The sequence below is a fragment of the Camelus ferus genome, chromosome 33, assembly GCF_009834535.1.
Source record: "Camelus ferus isolate YT-003-E chromosome 33, BCGSAC_Cfer_1.0, whole genome shotgun sequence".
In the NCBI taxonomy this organism is placed as follows: Eukaryota; Metazoa; Chordata; class Mammalia; order Artiodactyla; family Camelidae; genus Camelus; species Camelus ferus.
In genome coordinates, this window is record NC_045728.1 from 9,405,101 (window position 1) to 9,426,823 (window position 21,723).

At 46.1% G+C, this 21,723-nt stretch overlaps 1 protein-coding gene across 1 annotated transcript in view; it reads right to left on the reverse strand.

Moving 5' to 3' along the window:
• Positions 1-21,723, reverse strand: part of SORL1 (sortilin related receptor 1) — a 147,583-nt gene that overhangs the window by 94,100 nt on the left and 31,760 nt on the right. Inside the window, 4 exon segments of the mRNA XM_032472526.1 lie at positions 376-568; positions 5,768-5,937; positions 6,962-7,063; positions 17,447-17,627. Coding sequence (XP_032328417.1) covers positions 376-568; positions 5,768-5,937; positions 6,962-7,063; positions 17,447-17,627 — 646 coding nt within the window.

Here is a 21,723-nt window from a genome sequence, read left to right on the forward strand (position 1 = left end):
AGGTGCTGCACGGCTTTTTGGGATCTCATCAGATACCACCCACCGTCATTTCCTGCCCCACTCTGATTTTTTCACTTGCTCTTTATCACATCAACTGCCAAGAATGCAGCTTCACAAAGACATGTCATCAAAAGACAGACAGCATGAGCTAAAGCTCAAACTGTGAAACTAACTCAAGACAGTGGTAACTCACATGGTGACCAACAGACGTCAAGCACTGCGCTATTTCCTTCGAAAACTTAAAATACCCCATGGCGCCCCGTGAGTTCACTACCGTACCCCAGGGTGTCTCGGTGCAGAGTTTGGGAACTGTAAGGGGAGACCTACAGCTAAGAGCGTCTATTAAAAATCCAAACAAGAGTAAAGCCTCTGTACCTCACAGTTGATTTTCTCTCCGTATCCCGTGAAGGCTGGGGCCTGAAGGAATTCCCAGGTTCCCCCTTTGTCAAAGGTGATGACGGATCTCATGTTCTCCTCGCTCATGGAGCCATTAATCAGAGTAGCAATGTACACCCCCTGCAACCCCTCCACGCGGTGAAAGTCAGCAAATGGTTCATTCATAAAATACCTACAATAAGAGAAAATAAACGGCTGTGAACTTGAACTCATCATTTGCTTGGTATGTTTTTATTTTTAATAACATAAAATTTAACCGTTTTAAAGTACACAATTCAGTGGCACTAAGTACCTTCCCGATGTTATGCAACGATCATCACCGTGTAGTTTCAGGGCATTGTCATCACCCCGCAGGGAAACCGTGTACTCACGGGCAGTTACTCCCCACGTTTCCTCCCCATCCCAGGTGCTGGCAACCACTGATCAGTTTTCTGTCTCTATGGATTTGCGTATTGTGGACACTTCATGTAAATGGAATCATACAATATGTGACCTTTTGTATCTGGTTACTTTCCTTCAGCACCATGTTTTCAGGGTTCATCCACGTTGTATCAGTACTTCATTCTTTTTTTCCCTTTAATTTTTTATTGACGTGTAGTTGATTTACAACGTTAGCTGCAGGTGTACAGCAAAGTGATTTAGTTATACATATATTTTTTTCTTTTCATATTCTTTTCCATTATGTTATTATAAGAAATTGAATGTAGTTCCCTGTGCTATACAGTAGGTCCTTGTTGTTTATCTATTTTATATGTAATAATGTGTGTCTGTTAATCCCCAATCCCTATTTTATTCTTCCCCGCTCTTTCCCCGTTGGTAGCCATAGTTTGTTTTCTACGTTCGTTAAGTCTGTTTTTGGTTTGTAAATAGAATTTCTATCTTTTTTTTTTTAAGATTCCACATGTAAGTGATAGCATATGATATATTTGTCTTTCTCTGACTTACTTCACTTGATATAATAATCTCTAGATCCATCCATGTTGCTGCAAATGGCATTATTTCATTCCTTCTTATGGGTGAATAATCTGCCCTTTTTTAAAAAAAAAAGTGATTTTATTTTATTTATTCTAGTTTTTTCAGTTTTGAGGGCAAGATGCTCATCTGATCAATCACTCCTCACTTGAGGTTCAGAATGTTGAACGCAACACAGAAAAGTCGGTGTTGGAGGCACATTTATTTCTCCACTAACAAAACTGACCCCAAATCTTCCAGTGAGCCTTGACAAACAGGAAACAAGAAACCAAACTTGCCAGATACTAATTATGCTGCTGGGGCTTAAACCTAAGCCCATGTGTAAGAACACAGCTGAGGGGCCCCATGGCCACTGTGCAGATACTCACAACAAATGAGCCAACAACACCCTGATCCGACAGGATCGCACAGAGTTTGTGTCACGGAGCAGAGCAGAACCCCATCCTGAAGACGCGGTACCCCTAACCAGGGTGGCTCTGGAAACCTTGAAGTTATGCTTATGAACAGGGAATCAGAGCAACAAGACCCTCCCCGGCCCCGACCGCTACGATCTCACTGGGATAGCAGTTCTGCAGGAACACACGTTACAGACGTAACAGATCTCTGAGAAAGGGTAACCACAGCGCACACGGCTTCCTGCCATCTGTCACACGAACCTGGAGCTCCACGACTGTGCTGCCACCTCAGACACAAAGATGCACAGGCAAGCGGCAGGGCTACTCAAGCCCAAGAGACAGGGTGAGGACCTAAGGGAAGTACCAGTGCCGAGACCACCTCTGCCCACCCAGGGCTTCCTTTGGTCTGTTTTAGTTGTTTTCCAGTTGCTTCCTCGGGAATCAGTCCGAGGTCTGCCACCCCCCTGCCCTGTGTCCCTCGGCTCTCCTGCTCGGGAGCCCATCACCCTGAGGTCCGCCGTCCTAGGGTGTACTGGCTTCTTCCCAAACCTCTGGGAGGTCTGCGTTTCACTTCGAGGAGCCCTGTCCCTTTCCCTGGCCTCTTTCCTGGAGTTTAATCTTTTAGATCTGAGCAGGGGCCCTGTGCTGCCCACGTTCCTCCGCCTCCAGGTCCTGGTGCATCCTGGCACCTCCCCTCTGACGCCTCCCACCCCGCCACAATCTGACTCACCCCAAGCACACCCCCGAGTTGCTGTCTTCCGTTTTCTCTCACTGGCTCTCACCGCAGCTTCTCCCCTTGCCAGGCGGCTCAGGAGGCCCCCCTTGGCCCCCACGGGACGCCCCACAGGCCTGAGGTCTCTCCCACCCATCTGTGTAGACGCTACCCTCTACCAAGGTCAGGTGGTCGCCCCAGTAAGAACTCCTTCTCCAGGGCTCTAAGTAATGAGATCCAGGTCCCTGGCACCATACGTTCCTAATGAGCTCAAAGAAGAGCTTAGTTCCAAAACCACACAAGGTTCTGTTTGGTTCTGTTGGTTTCTTTAAGCCACCTGCCCACATAACCTAATTCACCATTCTCTCATTTCGTCACACTGTGATGGAGACATGGATGACAAAGGTTGTTCAAGGGAGCATGTCTGAACATCTCCAGTCCTGAGATAAAATCTGAAGAAAAAAACATTAACTGAGTTTATCAATCTTGACGTAAATCTATTTTCAACGTCCCAACCACACTAATGTCAGGGAGGCAGGAGGGACACCTGTAACTGCGTAAGGCCGTCTGTCTGTCTATGGTGGCCGTGTGGCCACGTGACTGAGGCTCCCACTTCCTGGGGGGCTGCACTGTGCAGCTTCTGGCTCCTACTCTGCCCTGTCACCATCTCCATCCTGAACAGCTGACAAATACAGGGGCTGTGGTTTGTCAGCCCCACAGCTGGAGGCTCTCAAAGGTGAAAAACAATGAGTCCACGATAGACCTGAGACATAGCAGTTCATCATTTTACTTATAGAACAGGAAGGAGACTATTACTCACCCATAAAAAGGAATGAAGTATCGACAGCTATTGCATGTGGATAAACCTTGAAAACATTACACAAAGTAAACAAAGCCAGACACAATAGTCAGATGTTGGGGTGGGATTCTATTTCTATGAAACAGCCAGAACAGAGATAGAAGTAGCCCGGTGGTTGCCAGGGGCTGGGGGGAGGCAAGAGTGGGGAGAAACTGCTGAAGGGGTAAGGCGTTTTCTCTGGGGGAAATGAAAATATAAATGTTTGGGAATTAGACAAAGCTGGTGGTTGCACAACACTGTGAATGTGCTAAATGCCACTGAGTTGTGCACTTTAAATAAACGGTTAAGCTGATGTTATGTAACTTTCACTGCAATAAATTATTTTTTTTTTAAAAAGCCACAGGAACCAGCCCACAGGGGCTGCGACAGACCAAACCAGAACAACCTGAGGATGAGTCACGGCAGGAACGGTTTATACGCATTAGAAGACACTGGGTAATAAATTACCTGTGAATCTGTACCAGGGGAGAAAAAGGAGTAAAAGATGGCAGCACCTCCAAAGGAGAAGAAATGGAGTGGAAAGGCACCATCAGAGACCACACGGGAAGTCCTCGGCTCAGAGAGCTAATAGGCATCTCCTGGCTAATAAGTCGAACTGGAACTCCTGGTCTTTTCCCCACACCTGCACCTCGCCCAGTCCGCCCTGACCGTGAGGAACCATCCTTGTACCAGCTGCTGGGGTCAAGCAGCAGTGGGGCCCTGATGTCTCCTTCCAATGTCCAATCCATCAGCAAAGACATCAGCTAATGGTCAGAATTTGACCCTTTCTATCACCTCCGCTGCCACTGCCCTGAGTCCAGCCAGCGCCAACCTCCAATGCCTGGATTTGTGCAGGACCCTCACGGAGAGACCCCGCTGCCGCTCGTCCCCTCCAGACACGTGGAAGTCTGCTGTCTAACTTCCACCCAGCATCTGGGGTGACATCTTTAAAATATAAGTCATGTGAGTGTTGACAAAATTATTGATAACACTGCCCCTTTATGTTTTATGCACTTTTCTTCATATAATGCGATTCAAATTTGTTTTAATGGTGTAAAAAAAATGAAACAGGTTAAATCAAACGATGTCCATCTTCTGGTCGTGCTTAAAAGCACAAAATAAAGTTCTTTCTATGCCCTCAAGCCACCTAAGCCCTACTCTCCTGGTTCCTGGATCTTGGATTCTCTCTTCCCTCCTTCAGGTGTTTGATCCACTCTGGCCTCCTCTCTGCTCCTAAAATAAACCAACAAAGTTCCACCCTCAGAGCCGCTGTGCCTGCTGTTCCCTCCACCTGCAATGCTGTTCCCTCCACCTGCAATGGTCTTCCGCAGGTATGTGCCGGGCCCTCTCCTTCAGGCACCTGCACCTGTCACCCCCTTGAAGCAGCCTTTCACGACCAGCCAATATAAAATTATACACTTGTAACCCCCAGTCCTCTTATCTCACTTTATTTCTCTCCTCAGCACTTACCATTACAGACAGATCACACACTTGTTTATACAGTCTTCCCCCAATTAGACCTGGCCCTTGTTCCGAGTTTTCCTTGCGGTTTACATGATTTCCCCACTGTGCAGGGAACACCACGGGGCACCGAGCAGCAGCGTGCTTGCTGAGTGAACTGATGACAGAATGAACTGGCACCATGAAGAGGGACAGTGGGCAGCAACGACATGCCCTCTGACCTGGTGTCACGGCCTCAGAGCCAGACTGCACTGAGGACCAGTCAGCCAGCGCCACCAGACAGCTCTTTCCAAGAGAAGAGAGGAACCCTAATCACAGTCAGACACACAGAAGTCTGCTTCGGAGGATGACAAATGAGGGTAACTGGACTCGTGGCACTAATGGATCACAGGCCACCCAGGGATTCATGGCATCCACCCTCCCAACCCCCAGACTCCTTGCGGCCCAGAGAATGCCCATTACTGCACGACAAGACCATGATAGTTACTGATAAAGGATCAATGTTGCTGGTGTCTCTTCACAGACACTACAGAAAAATACCTTGCAATTCCTGGGGGAAAAACAGAGTGATGACGTCAGTTAGCCAGAGTCACCGGGAGGCAGGGCCTCACGGCCTCGTCCACCTGCTGGCCCTGAGCTGATGGAACTTGGCAAGTGTTCCTTCCCACAGGCTCCAGGACCACAAAACCAGACAACTGAATGAAAGGAACCCAAAGGGGTGACTGACACAGGGGCTGTGACCCTAACTGTCCCCTGGAGCAGCGGTGCTCAGCCTCTGCATCACATAAAAATCACCTGGGGAGCTTTTTAAAAACCCTCACACCCCCACGACACCCTAAACTGAATACTACGTGACTTCAGGGAATGGGTGCCAGGTATCAGGGTTTCTAAAAGCTCCCCAGGTAAGTCCACGTGTACGGCTCCTGTTGAAAACCATCCGACAAGAGGCTGTGTTGGGATGAGAGAGCCGGGAGGGACGCACAGTCTCCTTACCTCACCAGGGTGTCACTGCCCACCCCTCCTGGGCTGTAGTACAGGACATTCTCCAAGGACAGGGAGAACTTCAGCCCCTCTGCCTCTGAGATGTACAGGTTGGTGCGGTTGTTACTATGACTGACACACACAAACACCTGGTCCTCGGAGGCGTCTGCGATGTAATATTCCTTTGGCATCAAAAGTCAAAAAAAGACACGAGTCAAAAAAACCGCCTATGCCCCATGGACTGTCCCTCTGCACCCTAAAGCAACAACTTCCAAACATCCCTGGGACGAATGTGGGCTTGGAGCCCAAGGAAGGCCTCCCAATCCTGGAGAAGAAGCTTGGTTGACCCTCTCTTTGGAGAACCTGAGGCTGCCATGTGGCTGGAGCAGGTCCCTCAGCGGCAGGTGGAGCATAAAATAAGAATGCCACAGAACTCTACAAATGACCCAGAAGCCTCTTGGTAGATCAGGGGTCTCCTGATCAGTAGCACAAAGTACAATACGGACTCACATGTACTTCCCTCCCTCTCGTCTTCTCTAAGGAAGGTGGAGCACAGAGAAAGCAAAGAACTGACGAGCGTGTTCTCCGTCTCACAAGCCTCTGAGCCACTGACCTCCCGTCACACCCACTCCTAGCATCACGGCCTTCAAATGCCACCTCCGTCCTGTGGTCACTTCTCTGACAACCCCGGCCCACCGTGACCTCCCCTATCGCTCTGTCTTCCAACACGTACTGCACAGTCAGGCCGTGGACTATGTGTGGTATCTTCCTCTGCTCTGTTCTCAGGCTCTCTAATTCATCTGTTTCTAAAAGGGTGAGACTCAAATCTTATCCTCTTTTGGACCCTCACCCTCTGTGAGCAACACAGCAGGTACTCATAACTAACTACTGCCGTCACTAACCTCCCATCCCTTCAGCACTGACACACTGAGCCCCCGGACTCTGGCTCCAAACCTCTCTGCCAATCCTTCCCCACTTAAACCAAATTAAGGCTCCCATTCAGCTCCACTTCAAAGAGTGAAGAGGGAAAAAGCAGAGCAAGATGCCCAAAGCATCATGGTTCCCTCTCGAGACTTATTTAGTAAGTGCCTTCAGGGAGCCTTCATCAAATACCCACCCGAGAAGGACCTCCCCCATCCCCCTTCCCCGACCTCCGTATGGGACAACAGCAGTCCTTCCCACCCACTCCCAGCAGACCCCACTCACAGTAATAGGATGTCTTGTGACAAACTGGGCTGCTCTCATGGGCTTCCGGCCAAAGGAGACCCAGAGCTGAACAGAAGATGGCTGCGGACTCCCGAAGAGATGCTGCCAAAGAGGAGAGGAGAAAAAAACAATCAATGGTACCACACGACAGCCACTCAAAGTAAGTGAGAGAGGAAACAGAAAGGTCAGACCCCTCTGATTCTAGTAAAAACACAAAATCAAGAACGTGACCACAAATGCACATTTTTTGCAACAGCTGCTGTCAATGGGCCTGGTGTGCAATAGACATGAGAGGCTCCACAGATGTTCCATGAAGAGAAAGGATAACGGTGTGATGGAGAACTTGAGCCCGGGAAGGGGAATGAACAACGCAGAAGCTTAAGCAGAGGGCAAAAGGGAGAGGACCGGGTGACGGGGCCGAAGAGGCAAGTGGGCGGAGCCTCCAGCCCCCAGGCCACCACAGGGTGAGGTCGGCCACAGACCACGCGTACAGAACACACCCTCGACCCCATTCCTATCTGCAGATCCCGAGGGTCCTGGAGTCACAGGGCTTTCATTTGTACCACGGGTGGAAAGAAATTTTCATCGATTCTATTCTTCAATCTTTTAATACTTCTCATTGATGAAGGTGTCTTTTGCTAAAATACGTTTTCTTTGGTAGAATCCAGAGTGTTCCACAGGATGCTGACCACATCACACTGCATTTCAGAGAGATGAAACCACATCTGGAATCTTGAAGACGTGTATGAAAGAACTAGATTAAGAGCAAGCTCTACCACCTGAGGAAATCTCTAAATTTCTCTAGCTCCCAGTTTATTCATCTACAAAATGAGATGCTGACTTGAATCAGGACACGGCATATGTGTTTAAATGGTCCAGGGACCCTACATATATATATACACACACATACAGATATATATGCACATTTTCTGTGCAGACGAACTCATTCATTTTGCGAGGGAGGGGACATACATTTTACTAGATTCTCAAGAAGGTCAATGATTCATAAAAGAACCACTGTAAAAGCTCTACATGGCTTTTTCCAGGTCTACATGTATGTGACTAGATGCTGAAGGCAAACATTGCATATCTCCAAGGACAGACAGGGAGACCCACCCGCATGTGGACACAAGTCACAAGCAGGATGATCATGAACCGTATTAGAAGGCTGGGCCCCCAGCCAGAAGGGGTGACCTGCCACAGTTTACGACAGATGTTAAATTCCTACAGAACATGGGACACACCAATTTCTCTTAACTGTAATATAACAATTAAATAGCTGGTCAAATTCATCACCAAGCTGATGAGATTATTTTTATTCATTTGGGCAGGAGTATACGTGTGTACACACACACTTGCACACACACACACACACACATGCACAAAAAATTTTTTTTCAGGCCACCGCTAACATTGGTTAAAAGTAGTTGGCTTTAAAGAAGCCACGTTGGGAAGTGAAAAACACTGCCTTTCCAAAATGGCTCCCTGAAAACCACATTAACAGCTTATACTCAGTGCGGGGCTGCAGAAATGATGGATCTATTAAAAACACAGTATGTATTACCTGAATGAGAAAAGAGTTCCCAGCAAAACTGCTATGGATAAATTCCAAAAGCCCCCCTGAAGTCAATAAAATTTCAGAGCGATGGATAAAGGTCAGATGATTTGCTTAAGTCATTCAACATAAATCCTCATGAATATACACAAATGCAGAGGTATCAGTGAAACACATTTTTTATGCTTTATGCTTTTTCACTACTTCCTACTGCAATTATATCTTAGAAAGGACTTGTTTTTCTCAGTGACACTCAGGCCCGATCATTAGTTAAATATTCAAAACATCCATCCCACTTCCTTCTGAGAGAATTATTCCTAAATCTGGATAATGAGGTTCACTCCTAATACATTCTCAAAAGCATTATTGTAATATTTCACTACCACCAAGAAACGCATTACCAATTAAACTGTGGCGCACTATTGATGATAAGAGGTATTGTAAGGCCTTAATACTTTCCTTAATAAGCCATGGGTTTTGTTGTTCTAGTTGGGTTTTTCTTTATTATAATAAAACGTACTTGTGAAAAACATTCAATGGTGCAGACAGGTGGAGGGAAAAATGCAGAGGTTCTGCTCCTGCTCTGCTCCTGAGAGCCTACTGGTCACTGGCTCTTGGCCACTCCTTCAGCAATGTTCTGTCCCATCACAAGTGATCATATGTGTACAGTGACAGACACAGCTACACCTGCCCCAACAGCCATTATCCCTTCCCTGCGGCAACAGGACCCTGACGGCCCCCCAAAGGAAGATTAAGGTTCTCTTCCTTTTGTACAATTCTATGTGGTCATGTGACCGAGTACCAGTCAATGAGATAAAAAAGGGCTATTGTACTGGGTTTTTCAGTAAGATGCTGAAAGGGACTGAATCAGCTGGAAGGGGACCTATTTTGGCCTCTCTGCCTGTCCTTATTCCTCCCAACTCCAGAAGACTTGAAGGCTAGTCCAAATGTCTTGGGCCATGAGTGAAACTTGAGAATGGAAATCATTAGTTTGGACGGTAGAACAGAAAGACAGAGGCCTGGGTCCCCGGTAACACCAGGGCACCAGCATGCCAGCCACAGAGTGCCCACCTCCAGGCAGCACTGGTGAGAGAAAAATCAACTTCCATCTTGGCTAAGCCACTTCAGTTTCCAGTCGATTACCAGTAGCTGAACCCAATGCCAAATTGATACAGGCAATTTCCTCTTCCACATACAAATTAGGTCATGAGAGAAATACTGCTGTGCAACTCAACTCTTTTCATTAACAGTATCTTAGTGTTCTACAACTTAACTTTTTTTTTTCTTAATCAACAATGTATCTCAGACATCTTTCATTTAACAGCTACCGATGGCCATTTAGGTTATTTCCAGAAGTCCTCTTCAACGAGGGTACTTGTATATATTATCTTTTCTCAGAGCTACACAAGAATATTTGCAGGATGCAGCCTTAGAATTCCCAGGTCAAATCTTTATTTTTGATAGAGAGCGTGAATGGCCTTCCTGAAAGGCTACACCACTTAACACATCTGCCAGCACACATAACTTCACCAACAACTGGGAATTATTTAAATGCTCTAATTTATGCCAATATTATCAGGCCTGAATATTTATAATACGATTTTTTTTCATTTGGTGTTTTTCTTTCTTTTTTTTCAATGGAGGTACTGGGGATTGAGCCCAGGATCTCAAGCATGCTAAGCATGCACTCCACCACTGGGCTATTTCCCTGCCCCTGGTGTTTTCATTTCTGACAAGTAAATAAAAATTAATGTAAGAATCAGAATAATTTGTATTTCAGAGAGTCCATTTACATTCTTGTCTGAGATTCTGTCAATAGCAAAAAGAAAAGAAAGGGCAGGAGGAAAGAGTAGAAAAGAATTAAATAAATGACATATTCTGGCCAAGGGAAGGCCAAAGGATGTCATAATGACTTAGTCAATGAAAAGTTTCACAGAGAAAACTGGTGAGAGAAATGAGGGACCCCAAGACAGGTGGTGGACAAAGATACCAGTCCAGAAGCAACAGGGCTGCTGCATTCACTGCCACCTTTCGAAACAGTAACAAAGCTTCAGCAAAATATCTCCCACGTTCACACTGTGTATACCTAATTATTCACAGAGGAAATGATATATCTGGGAGTTGCTTCAAAATAGCCCAGAAAAAAAAACTTAGGAGCATGCAGACAGCTGAAAAGCGATTAGCCAACATAGGTAATATTGAGACTGAATGAGGGCACAAGGGAGGTCCTACCAGTACAAACTGTTCTTTGATGCAGATTTGAAAATGACCATAATCAAAAGTTTGCAAAGTTAATATTAATGGAAAGCACGTCTGGCATGGCCGAGTAAGGAAGGGACTCTGCAGGTCCACTCATCCATAAAAGCAACAAGAACACTCACAAGAAAGAACTCTCAAAATCAACTTTTTCAGAATCCTGAAAATTAAACACAGGCTTGCAAAAGCCCAAGGAGCACTTACTCAAGACAATGACTGGGGCTCGGCAAGGAGAGCCAGCCTGGCGATACTTTAACTTGTCCTGACCCATCCCTTTCCTCCCTAGCTCGGTGGTAGCCTGGAAACCCACGGCCTCACAGCTGCAGGAGCTGTGAAAACCAGCAGCCCGGGAGCCGCCGGAGAGGAGAGAACAGGTTTGGAGCCTCCCAAACGCCCCACGGCCAGAGGACTGTCAGCGTCCGACCTGCCTGGTGACTCGTCTGAAAGCTGCACTCTCAGGCCTTCTCTGTACATCACCTGACTCAGCTCCCTGGACAAACAGACCTAGAGCCAGGGGATTTACGGGAAACAGTCACCAGGGGCAAGTGTTTTATCACCACAGCTGCCACAGACACATTACCACCTGGACCTAACAAAAGGCGAATTAAAAAGCAGAAAAGGAAAATAAGGGGAAGACGATGTCCTCACGAGGCTTTGATAAGCTCTGAAATACTCCAGGGAACGTACACGGTCACACGCGTGAGGGCTGCGCGTGCACTCAGGAAAGAACCGGAAGGGCCTGATCCCTCACGTCCTGCTAATAACCGCGAGACCCTACGCAAACGAGACGTGAAGGCTAAGGCAAGTTGCAGGCGGCACGGAAGGCAGACTCCCCAGCACACACTCAGAGGCCCTCAGCAGAGGCTGCCAGACTAACGGTTCAAAGCATTTAAGGACATCTTCTCTGTCCAATCACTAGCTGACCACTTCTGGTCAGTACTTCAGTGGCCATACCCAGCGAAGGACGCGAACTTCACAAAATTAATGCAGGAAACGCAAAAACAATACAAAAAAAAAAATGCAACAGCAGTAATACTGACAAACGGCAACAACAAAAAACCCTGGAAGGGGTTATTCTGATATGAGAAGTTGCCACATTGTATCACTTAAAATGTCCGGTTTTCAACAACAACAAAAAATGATAAGCAAACAGCAAAGTGTGGCCCATACACACACACACCCCCCACACACAATAGTCATTGGAAACTGTTCCTGAGTCTTCAGTAAGTGGTGCTGGGAAAACTGGACATGTGAAGGACAGAAATTAGAACATTCTCCAACACCATACACAAAAATAAACTCAAAATGGATTAAAGCCTTAAATGTAAGACCAGATACTATAAAACTCCTAAAGGAAAACATTGGCAGAACACACTGACATAAATCACAGCGATATATTTTTTGAACCAGATCCTACAGTAAAGGAAATAAAAGCACAAATAAACAAATGGGATCTAATTAAACTTAAAAGCTTTTGCACAGCTAAGGATACCATCAACAAAATGAAAAGACAACCTACAGAATGGGAGAAAATATTTGCAAATGATGCGACCGTCAAGGGACTAATTTCCAAAATATACAAACAGCTCATACACCTCAAATAAAACAAGCAAAGCAAATCAAAACATGGGCAGGAGACCTGAACAGACATCTCTCCAAAGAAGACATACAGATGGTCAACAAGCACATGAAAAGATGCTCAACATCATTAATTGTTAGAGAAATGCAAATCAAAACTACAATGAAATATCACCTCACATCGGTCAGAATGGCCACAATAAATGCTGGAGAGGGTATGGAGAAAAAGGAACCCGCCTACACTGTTGGCGGGAATGTAAATTGGTGCAGCCACTATGGAGAACAGTATGGCAGTTCCTCAAACTAAAAACAGACTTATTATATGATCCAGCAATCCCACTCCTGGGCATATATATGGAGAAAAATGTAATTCAAGAAGACATGTGCACCCCAATGTTCACAGCAGCACTATTTACAAAAGCCAAGACATGGAAACAACCTAAATGTCCATCGACAGATGACTGGATAAAGAAGATGTGGTGTATATACATATAATGAAATACTACTCAGCCATAAAAAAAAAAGAATAAATGCCATTTGCAGCAACATGGATGGGCCTGAAGATCGTCATTCTAAGTGAAATAAGCCAGAAACAGAAAGAAAAATGCCATATAATATTGCTTATATGTGGAATCTTTAAAAAAAAAAAGGACATAAATGAACTTATCTACAAAACAGAAACAGACTCAGACACAGAAAACAAACTTATGGTTACTGGAGAGGAAAGGGATAGGAAGGGATAAATTGGGAGTTCAAGATTTACAGATACTAACTACTAAATATAAAATAGATAACAAGTTTATACTGTATAGCACAGGGAACTACATTCAATATCTTGTAGTAACTTATGGTGAAAAAGAATATGAAAACAAATATATGCATGCATATGTATTGCTGTCCACCAGAAATTGACACAACATTGTAAACTGACTATACTTCAATGAAAAAAAAAAAAGAAACAAACAGAAATTCTTGAGTTGAAATACAATAACTCAAAACAAAAATTCACTATAGGAGTTCAACAAGAGATTTGATCTGGCAGGAGAAAGAAAAGTGAATATAAAAACACACTGATTCTGATGACCCATGCTACAACATGGGTGAAACTTGAAAGCATTATACCATGAAATTTTAAAATGTCAAAGCATCACATATCATATGATATCCTTTACAGAATATATCCAGAACAGGCAGAAAGTATGCCCATGGTTGCCAGAGGCTGCAAGGAGAGAGGAGTGGCAAGTAACACTACCGGGTACAAAGTTTCTTTCTGGGGATGACAAAAATGTTCTGAAATCAGACCATGATGACCATTACATGATTCTGTGAGTATATTAAATACCACAGACTTGTACACTTTAACAACGTGAATTTTATGGTCTATGAATTATATCTCAATATTGGCATTGTAAAAAATTAATTTTAAACTTATTGGTATTACAGCTTTATTTTTAATCCATAAATACAGGTTCGAGCTTTACTGCTGTATACGAGTTATAAGCATTAAGTGCTTATACCTAACTCTACTTTGGGTATACGTAAGTAATGTCATAATTAAAATAACCTGTCGATAGTCTGATTTTGGTCAGTTATCCTAAAATTCACACTCCAATTGTGGTCTGCTATCCTCTCACGTAGAAGCCCATGGTTCTGAGGCAATTACTAAGTTTTTCTGTTATCACTACCAACATTAGAGACTTCAAATTAGCATAATGATGGTTAGAAGTTGGTCTTCAAGAATGAAGTGAGTGGCTGGTTGGTCAGAAAAGTGAAAGTACCAATGAGTTCCCCTGGGAAATCAGCAGCCTGCAAGTTATCTGAATTAGCCATAACGTCCTAAAGATTACAGCCCGGCATGAACAGGGCACAGCAATCCGGGGAGGCCGGGCCCGTGAACTCTCGGGGGCGATGCTTCAGACTTCTCAAGCTCTCGCACTAGAGGATTCTGGTTGCCTGATGCCAACCGAACGGGGAACAGAATCCTGCTTCTACAACAACAGTGGGCAAACTTTTTCTGGAAAGGTCTGTGTAGAAATATTTTAGACTTTGTGGGTCATCCTGCCTCTGTGTAACGGCTCCTCTCTGCCACTGTAACAAGAACGCGGCAATAGACAACACGTAGCCAATGTGCATGGTTGTGTTTCAATAAAACTTTATTGACAAACACAAGAGAAGGCCCGTCGTCGGCCAAGCCTGCTCTAGAACACTGTGTCTGCATCCTGCAAGGTGCACGTTTGTGCAGCTTTCAGGAGGAGCTGCAGCCAATCCTCACCACCTCCACCTCCTTGGCAACAACTGTTACCTCCCAGGAAGAACCTAACAGCTGTATCTCACCAAGTTCACAAGCAAGTTCACTTTGCAAAGGTGCCTCTCACTGTTACTTTAATGGCCCTAGCATTTGAGACAAACTATTACCACAAGTAGGTGAACTACATGTCAAAAACCAAGAAATAAAAATTAAACTTGGTTTTAAAAAAAAAATCGAAACGCATCAGACACAAAGCACATGTGAAGTTAGAGCCAGGTCAGTAGGGTACCAGGGGAGGTCTAAAGCCCTGAATTCCAGCACCACTCCACAACCCTGATGGCTGCCCTGACATGTTCTAAATAACTAACTTGCAAAGAACTGGAATCATTCACGGTGCTGGAAAAAAGCAAAAGGGTTAGTTGCCCAAAACCAATTTTCTGTGGTTTTGCAATTAGTTCCTTGACTTCCCTAATTTGATTTGAATCCATTTAACATTAAAGTCACTCAGAATTCCCCAAACCCAGCATCCACAGCGCTGGGCACACCCCAGATAAGAAGTTACAAACTTGCAGACCTAACACTCCTACTGATGAGGTTGTCCACCCAAGGCCAGAGTCATCCATCCTCATGGCTTAGGACTCTAATGTAATACGGAGGAAAATACCCATTTTTATCATCCACTGCCAATTGTGTTTCTTCTCTCATCAGTCTATCCATTGAGAAATGTTCCTTTGATAATATAACAGATCACTATCAAAAGCTTCTGCATGTAGAAGCCTCAGGGAAGAGTGTCTCAAATTTTAGAGATTCTTAGGCATCATACAGATGCCCAGGGGAAAAAGTGCATTTGGGCCCTGCCATCTGCATCTGGTACCCAGGGCCCTTGCTGATGCTGCCACAGGCAACCCTTCCAGGACGTGGCCGAGTTCATCTTACCTACAGTCTCCACTAAACCACTGACCTTGGAACCTGATGTCTGTCCATGTGCTGACGAAAGAAGCCAATACAATGCTGCCATCAATTCCATACAAATAAAGAAGCCATACACGGGTTAAGAGTTGACAATGAAACAACCAGTAATTTAATATTTCCCCACCTTTACCCCCTAAAAACCTAGCAGCCTAATCGTTCTAAATTAGGCAGGTCAAGATTTATTCACCTCTGTTGTACATCTGCTATGTATCAAGCATTGTGCAAGATACGAGGTACCAGATCAGTGATGATCTTACAGAAACAACCCTTGATCTCACCGCTGGACAGGAGGAATAAATACATCACCACCGGCTCTCTGCAAATCAGCTGTGTCTAGAGAACAGACGTACTGTGAGGTCAGACTGGGGGGCACAGAAAGCTCCAGATGGGATACAGCTTCCTCTCAGGTGAGACCTCTAGAAATAACCGGGTTAAGAGAAATGGACACCAGCTCACACCTCAGCCCCAACTCAGTCCGTAGAATAAATCCAGGCAATTAGTCACCGTGCCTTAAAATGAAGAAATTAAAATCTTACCAAAAACCCACGCCCAAGAAACTAAAACCAAAAAAGACCTATGAGGGCTGCAGACAAGGTTGTAAACACTACTGGAACTTGGGGCCACTCAACCAGATGTCACAAGGTACCAGTCCCCAGGGCTGACTTCTCACGTCTGCACTCCCAGCACACCCCTGCCCGAGGCAACTCAAAGATGCTTGTGTTCTTGAGTGGCTCTGTGTGCGAGTGTAAGAGAAAGGGGCAGAACGGGAGAGGCAGAGTGCAGATCATCCAGGAGGGACTCAAGGCAGACAGCCTGACGGAAGGAAACTTGCCATCGTTCAGTGCTTTTAGAAAACATTTTGCCAGGTGTGTAATGGGGAATCCCCTGGCCTCCTGCATCTTGTCCTTTCATTCCAGCCTCGCTCTCTGCCTTGCCTGTTGGGGAGATTCTCTGCCCTAGCATCCTACCAAGGGGGTTGAGCCGCTTCTGCCTGGCCAGTTACCAACCAGGGAAACAAGTGAGAGCCTGGAGGGAAACGTGACATCTGGTTTTAGTCCCTAAGGTTAACCGTGACAGGACAGAGAGCGACCTCCCAGTCACCAGAGGCCTTCATCTGAGCCTGAGGTCAGGGAAGCAAAGGCCGCATTAGGAAAGCAAGCTTACAGCCCCCAGAAACAGCAGCCCAACCTGCTCTCAACCAGGCCAGGCCTGGGTTTTTCCTGGACACAAGGTCAGGATGGCTGCAACGTGATGCAGCTGCAAGGCGAGTCCTGTTGAATAATCATCTGTGGTTTTCAATGAGCAAGCCCTCCCTGTCAGCATCTGGCTCCAACACATCAAATCAGGAGAAGACTTTCCCAAAGGCTGAGAGTTAAGCTACTTACTGACAGCTGGAAGCGTAATTACTGCTTTTCTTGGAGCATTAACTCCCACTAGCCAACAACTACACATTCTATTAGCCACGTAAATGAACGTGTCCAACACTCGCAGAGAAATCGGCCTGAGTTGAAGGGAAATCAGGCAGTGAGATTAGAGGGAAAAAAACCACTGAGCCGCACCCCTCCTTTCTGTGTCCTTTTAATCGGGATTTCAAAGAAATAGGTGTTTGTCAAGGATGCTTGGCTACCAGCAATCGACCAAATTCCCAGCACCCAGAGACACTCTGAGGGGTTGTCCAAGCTTCTCCACTCCTCGACCTTCCAGAATCTTCCAAGTCCCTAGGGAGTGTTCATCTATGTCCAGCACCTGGTCCAGCTCCCCAGGCACGTCCATCCAGCCCCTCCCCACCTGAGCAGACTCACCTGACTGACCACAGAGCGCCAAGGCTCAGACAGCAAACGCAAAAGCAGTTGACTCCCCGGTGCCTCCGACTTACCACCGCCTTTGTGGCAAACATGTACTTGTCCCGGAGCTGGAAGTCCCTCACTTCCTCCAGGACGACCTCCAGGTTCTCCCGGGACTGGAAGAAGTCTGTACTTCGGAAAACTGTGGAGTAGCCAGAGGGCTCGTGCCGTTCGACGTAGATGGTGTTGGGTTCATCGTATGGATCGACTCCCCTGGGGGGAGAAAAACGGTTGCCATCATTTCCGTGTTTAATCATTGGAGGCATGGAGGGTCTACCATGCGGACCACCAGCTAGAACTGAGGGCCATCGTGGTGGGATCTGTCAGAGACACTCTCTGTGCTGCGAACATCCTTTTGGTTGCTCCTGGGCTCAGCAGAGGGAAAGGAATTGCCATTTGTAGAGTGTTTTATGCTGGTCCTGCTGTTTACAAAGTAGCTGGGGGTTTCGCTCCAGGCAAGCTGGGGCCATGCTTCAGGAGAGGGAAAAGAAGAAAAAGTAAGAGGCTAGTGTTTGAGACTCCGTAAGGACTGCCTGCTTGAGCCTGTCAGCAAGTTTCCGCCTCAAGTTATGAAGCTCAGAACAAGTTATGAAGTCCCCAGGATGCTACCTTCTCGGAAGAAAAGCTCCAGGGGAAACCACACCTGAGGAACCACGAGGCCCCTCTTTCTCACGGACCCTGCCCTTTCTCTTTCTGTCTGTCCCTGGCTGTTGTCACCTGTCTATGCCACCAGCGCAAAGTCACCTCCTACGAGGCTCCTTCACAAACTGTTTCGTGCACGTACGGATGCCCTCAACAGCCTTCAGAAACGCAGGGCTCACCCCTTCTTCTGCTCTGTCCACACCACCCCCTCTGCGGGGATGCCCTCTGCCTCGACTCTAACCTACACATCGAAGTCCTACTTGTCTTCTGAGGTCTAGTGCGAGTCCCCCTCCTCCAGGAAGCCTTCCCCCAGTGCTCTTCTCCCCCCTAAATCAGCAATGCGTCCCCACTGCCGTCAATTTCAAGCCTTTTTTATGAGCTTCAAACAAAGGCAGAGAATCCCCTTGGTTAGCGCATTTGGGAATCAGCCTCCTCAAGTCACACAGCAGTGCTTCTTAGCCACTGTCTTATGCTGTTCATCGTAATGTGGTTGTCTGAGCTTCCCAGAGTACAGATTCCTTTAAAGGCCATGTCTCTACATTTCTTTTTATCCTGCACGGCTCCCAGTTGAATTGATCTTTGCTGCATGGATCCATGGACCATATTACAGAGGCTATTCCAAAGTGAAAACTGTAGAGTGATGAGACCAAACTGCCTCGGAGAAGCTGTGCACTGGTGAGCCCCCCCGTACAGCCCCAAAGAGCAGCTCGGGAAGATGGCTAACCTGCCCGGGGTTTCCTCACATGCACAGGAACACCAAGGCCAGGGGGCGGGTGGGGTGGGCATTCTGCCAGCGGGAAAGACAGCTGGAGAAATCAGGAAGAGAGCTTCGTTGTGAGGATGCGGTGATGACCCAAGGATACAAAGGGGGGCTCGTTAATGCAACTGTCTTTGCACAGTTCTTTAGGCACAACGGCTCTCAGGATCATGAAGGCAACAAAAGAAAATTCCTTCAAAGATGTACTGTCAACAGCATATTCCAAGACAGACAGAAGGAAAGGAAAGGAAGAAAGGAGGAGGAAGGAAAGAAGGGAAATAAGAAACAGAAAAACAAAAGCTCCTCTTTTTGTAACCAGGGAAAATGTGACTTTGGCTCCACAATCTGGAGTCCTAGTCGGACACTGGAGAAAGCAGCCCGTCCTGATGCAGGAGACAAGTAAATGCTCGTCACCAGATGCTGTGTGCAGAGCGGGGGAGGGCGTAGGGTGGCGGGAGGACACATTCTCTTCTTTTCCACAGTTAGAAGTACTCATTAAAGTACTTCCTCTATCCTGGAGGATATGCAAATTAAAACGCGCTGGATATTTTTAAAAAGGCAGAGAAGAAGGGACCTTTATTCAGATATTCTGAGACAGCGCTCACCTCTGTTATTCCTTCCTGGCCAAAAGCAGCAGCCAGCATCTAGCGATGGAAGGAGCTGTGACTTTCATCCCAATTCTCTTCCGTAATCCCTACTTGAACCTCCCACTTCCGAGAGCTGCTCCCGCTGCAAATTCTTGTACTTTGCAATCACCAGCCTCCCACTTTCCACGCTCACTGACACTTCCTTCCAATTCTCTTTACCCTTGTTCGGAAATTCCGAGCCTTGCTCCGTCTCTGAGCACAGTCATGGGTCCTGGGCTGGCCTCACCGCCTCACTTACAACCCTTCAGTGATGTTCCTCGGGGCATCCCTGAGCCCCTCCCCCGTAGCTCTTCCACTGTCCTGTGTCGCCAGTCTGCAGCTCTGGATAACACAAGTCATCGGTCTTCCTCACTCCTGCTCCAGGGCTGCCAAGCATTGTCGGACAAATGTATGCACCTTTATTCTCTGAGAGGTTAGATTACACTCTCACCTATTATGGGGAATCCTAGAGGGAAATCTCCCCAATAGCCTGAAATTCCCTGACACGAGACATGTAATTATCCAAAATAAGCTAGGCTGGTCCTCTCCCCTAAGATGTCTACCTGCATGTCTGCACAGAGGCAGAAGGCACCACACACAAACTCCCAAACGTGAAGTTCTCTACTTAGTAATCCTGCTGGTTTGCCCCCTTAATAGATGACTCTCTAAACAGATAAAAGAGTAATTTGTCCCCTTAAAGCTCAAAGAAAGCCAAAAAAAAAAAGTTCTCATGGTATTCCTTGGGAAGAGGTTGTGCTTAGATGAGACTGAGTTTTATTTCACTAAGACTATGACGTCTGCCCAAGGGAAATAACGAAAAGGGTCAGAAAGAGCTGCCCTCTATAAGAAGGAGGGCCACTGGAGCCTGAAGACACTCAACTGTGAGGCCTCATTCTGCTCCAGCCTTCTTTACTGCCCTCGATGACCAAGCAAGCAACACCAACTCGAAGACGCTCCTCTTCAAATAGAGGGCTAGGAGATGCACAGACAGATCTCGTGGGGTCATTACACTTAAAGAGGGCTGAAACTGCACGTAAAAGTCAAGAGACCAACGACACATTGGAAAAAATAAGAATAAATGAACACACACATACAAGCTCTCTCGCATCGCACAGGACCAACCTCAAATATACAAAGAGCTCCTGGAAATCAATCATATAGAGACTAACAATCCAACAGGGAAAGAGCAAGGAGCATGAGCAGACACGTCCCCTAAAAAGATAAGAATGACCATTAAAGGGGGCAGGGGGTGGGAAGGGACAGACTGGGGTTTCAAAATGTAGAACAGATAAACAAGATTATACTGTATAGCACAGGGAAATATATACAAGATCTTGTGGTAGCTCACAGCGAAAAAAACGTGACAATGAATATATGTATGTTCATGTGTAACTGAAAAATTGTGCTCTACACTGGAATTTGACACAACATTGTAAACTGACTATAACTCAATAAAAAAAATGTTTAAAAAGAAAAAAGAAAGAATGACCGTTAAGTAGGCTGAAAGATGTTCCAACTCATACATAATACGGAAAATGCAAATTAAAACTACACTGAGATACTATTATTTCTTGCCCCAACACACTGGCTGTGGAGAGAGACACAATTCTATGTCGTTGAGCTGAGTGCAAAATCTGACACTTTCTATAGAAAACCTGGCAAAGTTACAATTTCAGTGCTACATTCACTGGGGATATATATCAGTGCAAAACTGACAAAAGTCTGTGCCCTTGTGGGGCTTTTATTCTCCTGAAGAAAGATGAATAACAAGCACAATAAGAGTACATCAGAATGAGGTAAGTGCAAAAAAAGAACAGATCAGGGTGCAGCAGATTGGGAATGAGAGGGGAACAGCTGCAATTTTAAGAGGATCCTCAGGATAGGTTCACTGACAAGGTGATGGTAGATATGAATGAGGCAAAGGAGTAAGCCATAAACATACCTTTAGTAAAAGCATTCTAGGCAGAGAAAATAAAAATAGCAAGTGCAAAGTCCCTGTGGTAGGAATGTACCTGGCATTTAATCTGAAAGAAGTGATGGTGCATATTGATTGGTTCAAAGCCGGAGAACAACATGATCTGACCTGCTTCGAACAGGATCAACACAGCCGTGTTCTGACAAGTGGCAGAAGGACAAGTGTAGATGCAGAAAGACCAGCTGGATCGCTAACGAGTGACCGTGGTGGCTTGGAGCAAAGGAGGAGCTAAGTAGTGGATCCTGGCTACACACTGAAGGCAGAGCCAGCAGGATTTCCTGACAGACTGAACGTGATGCATGAACAAAC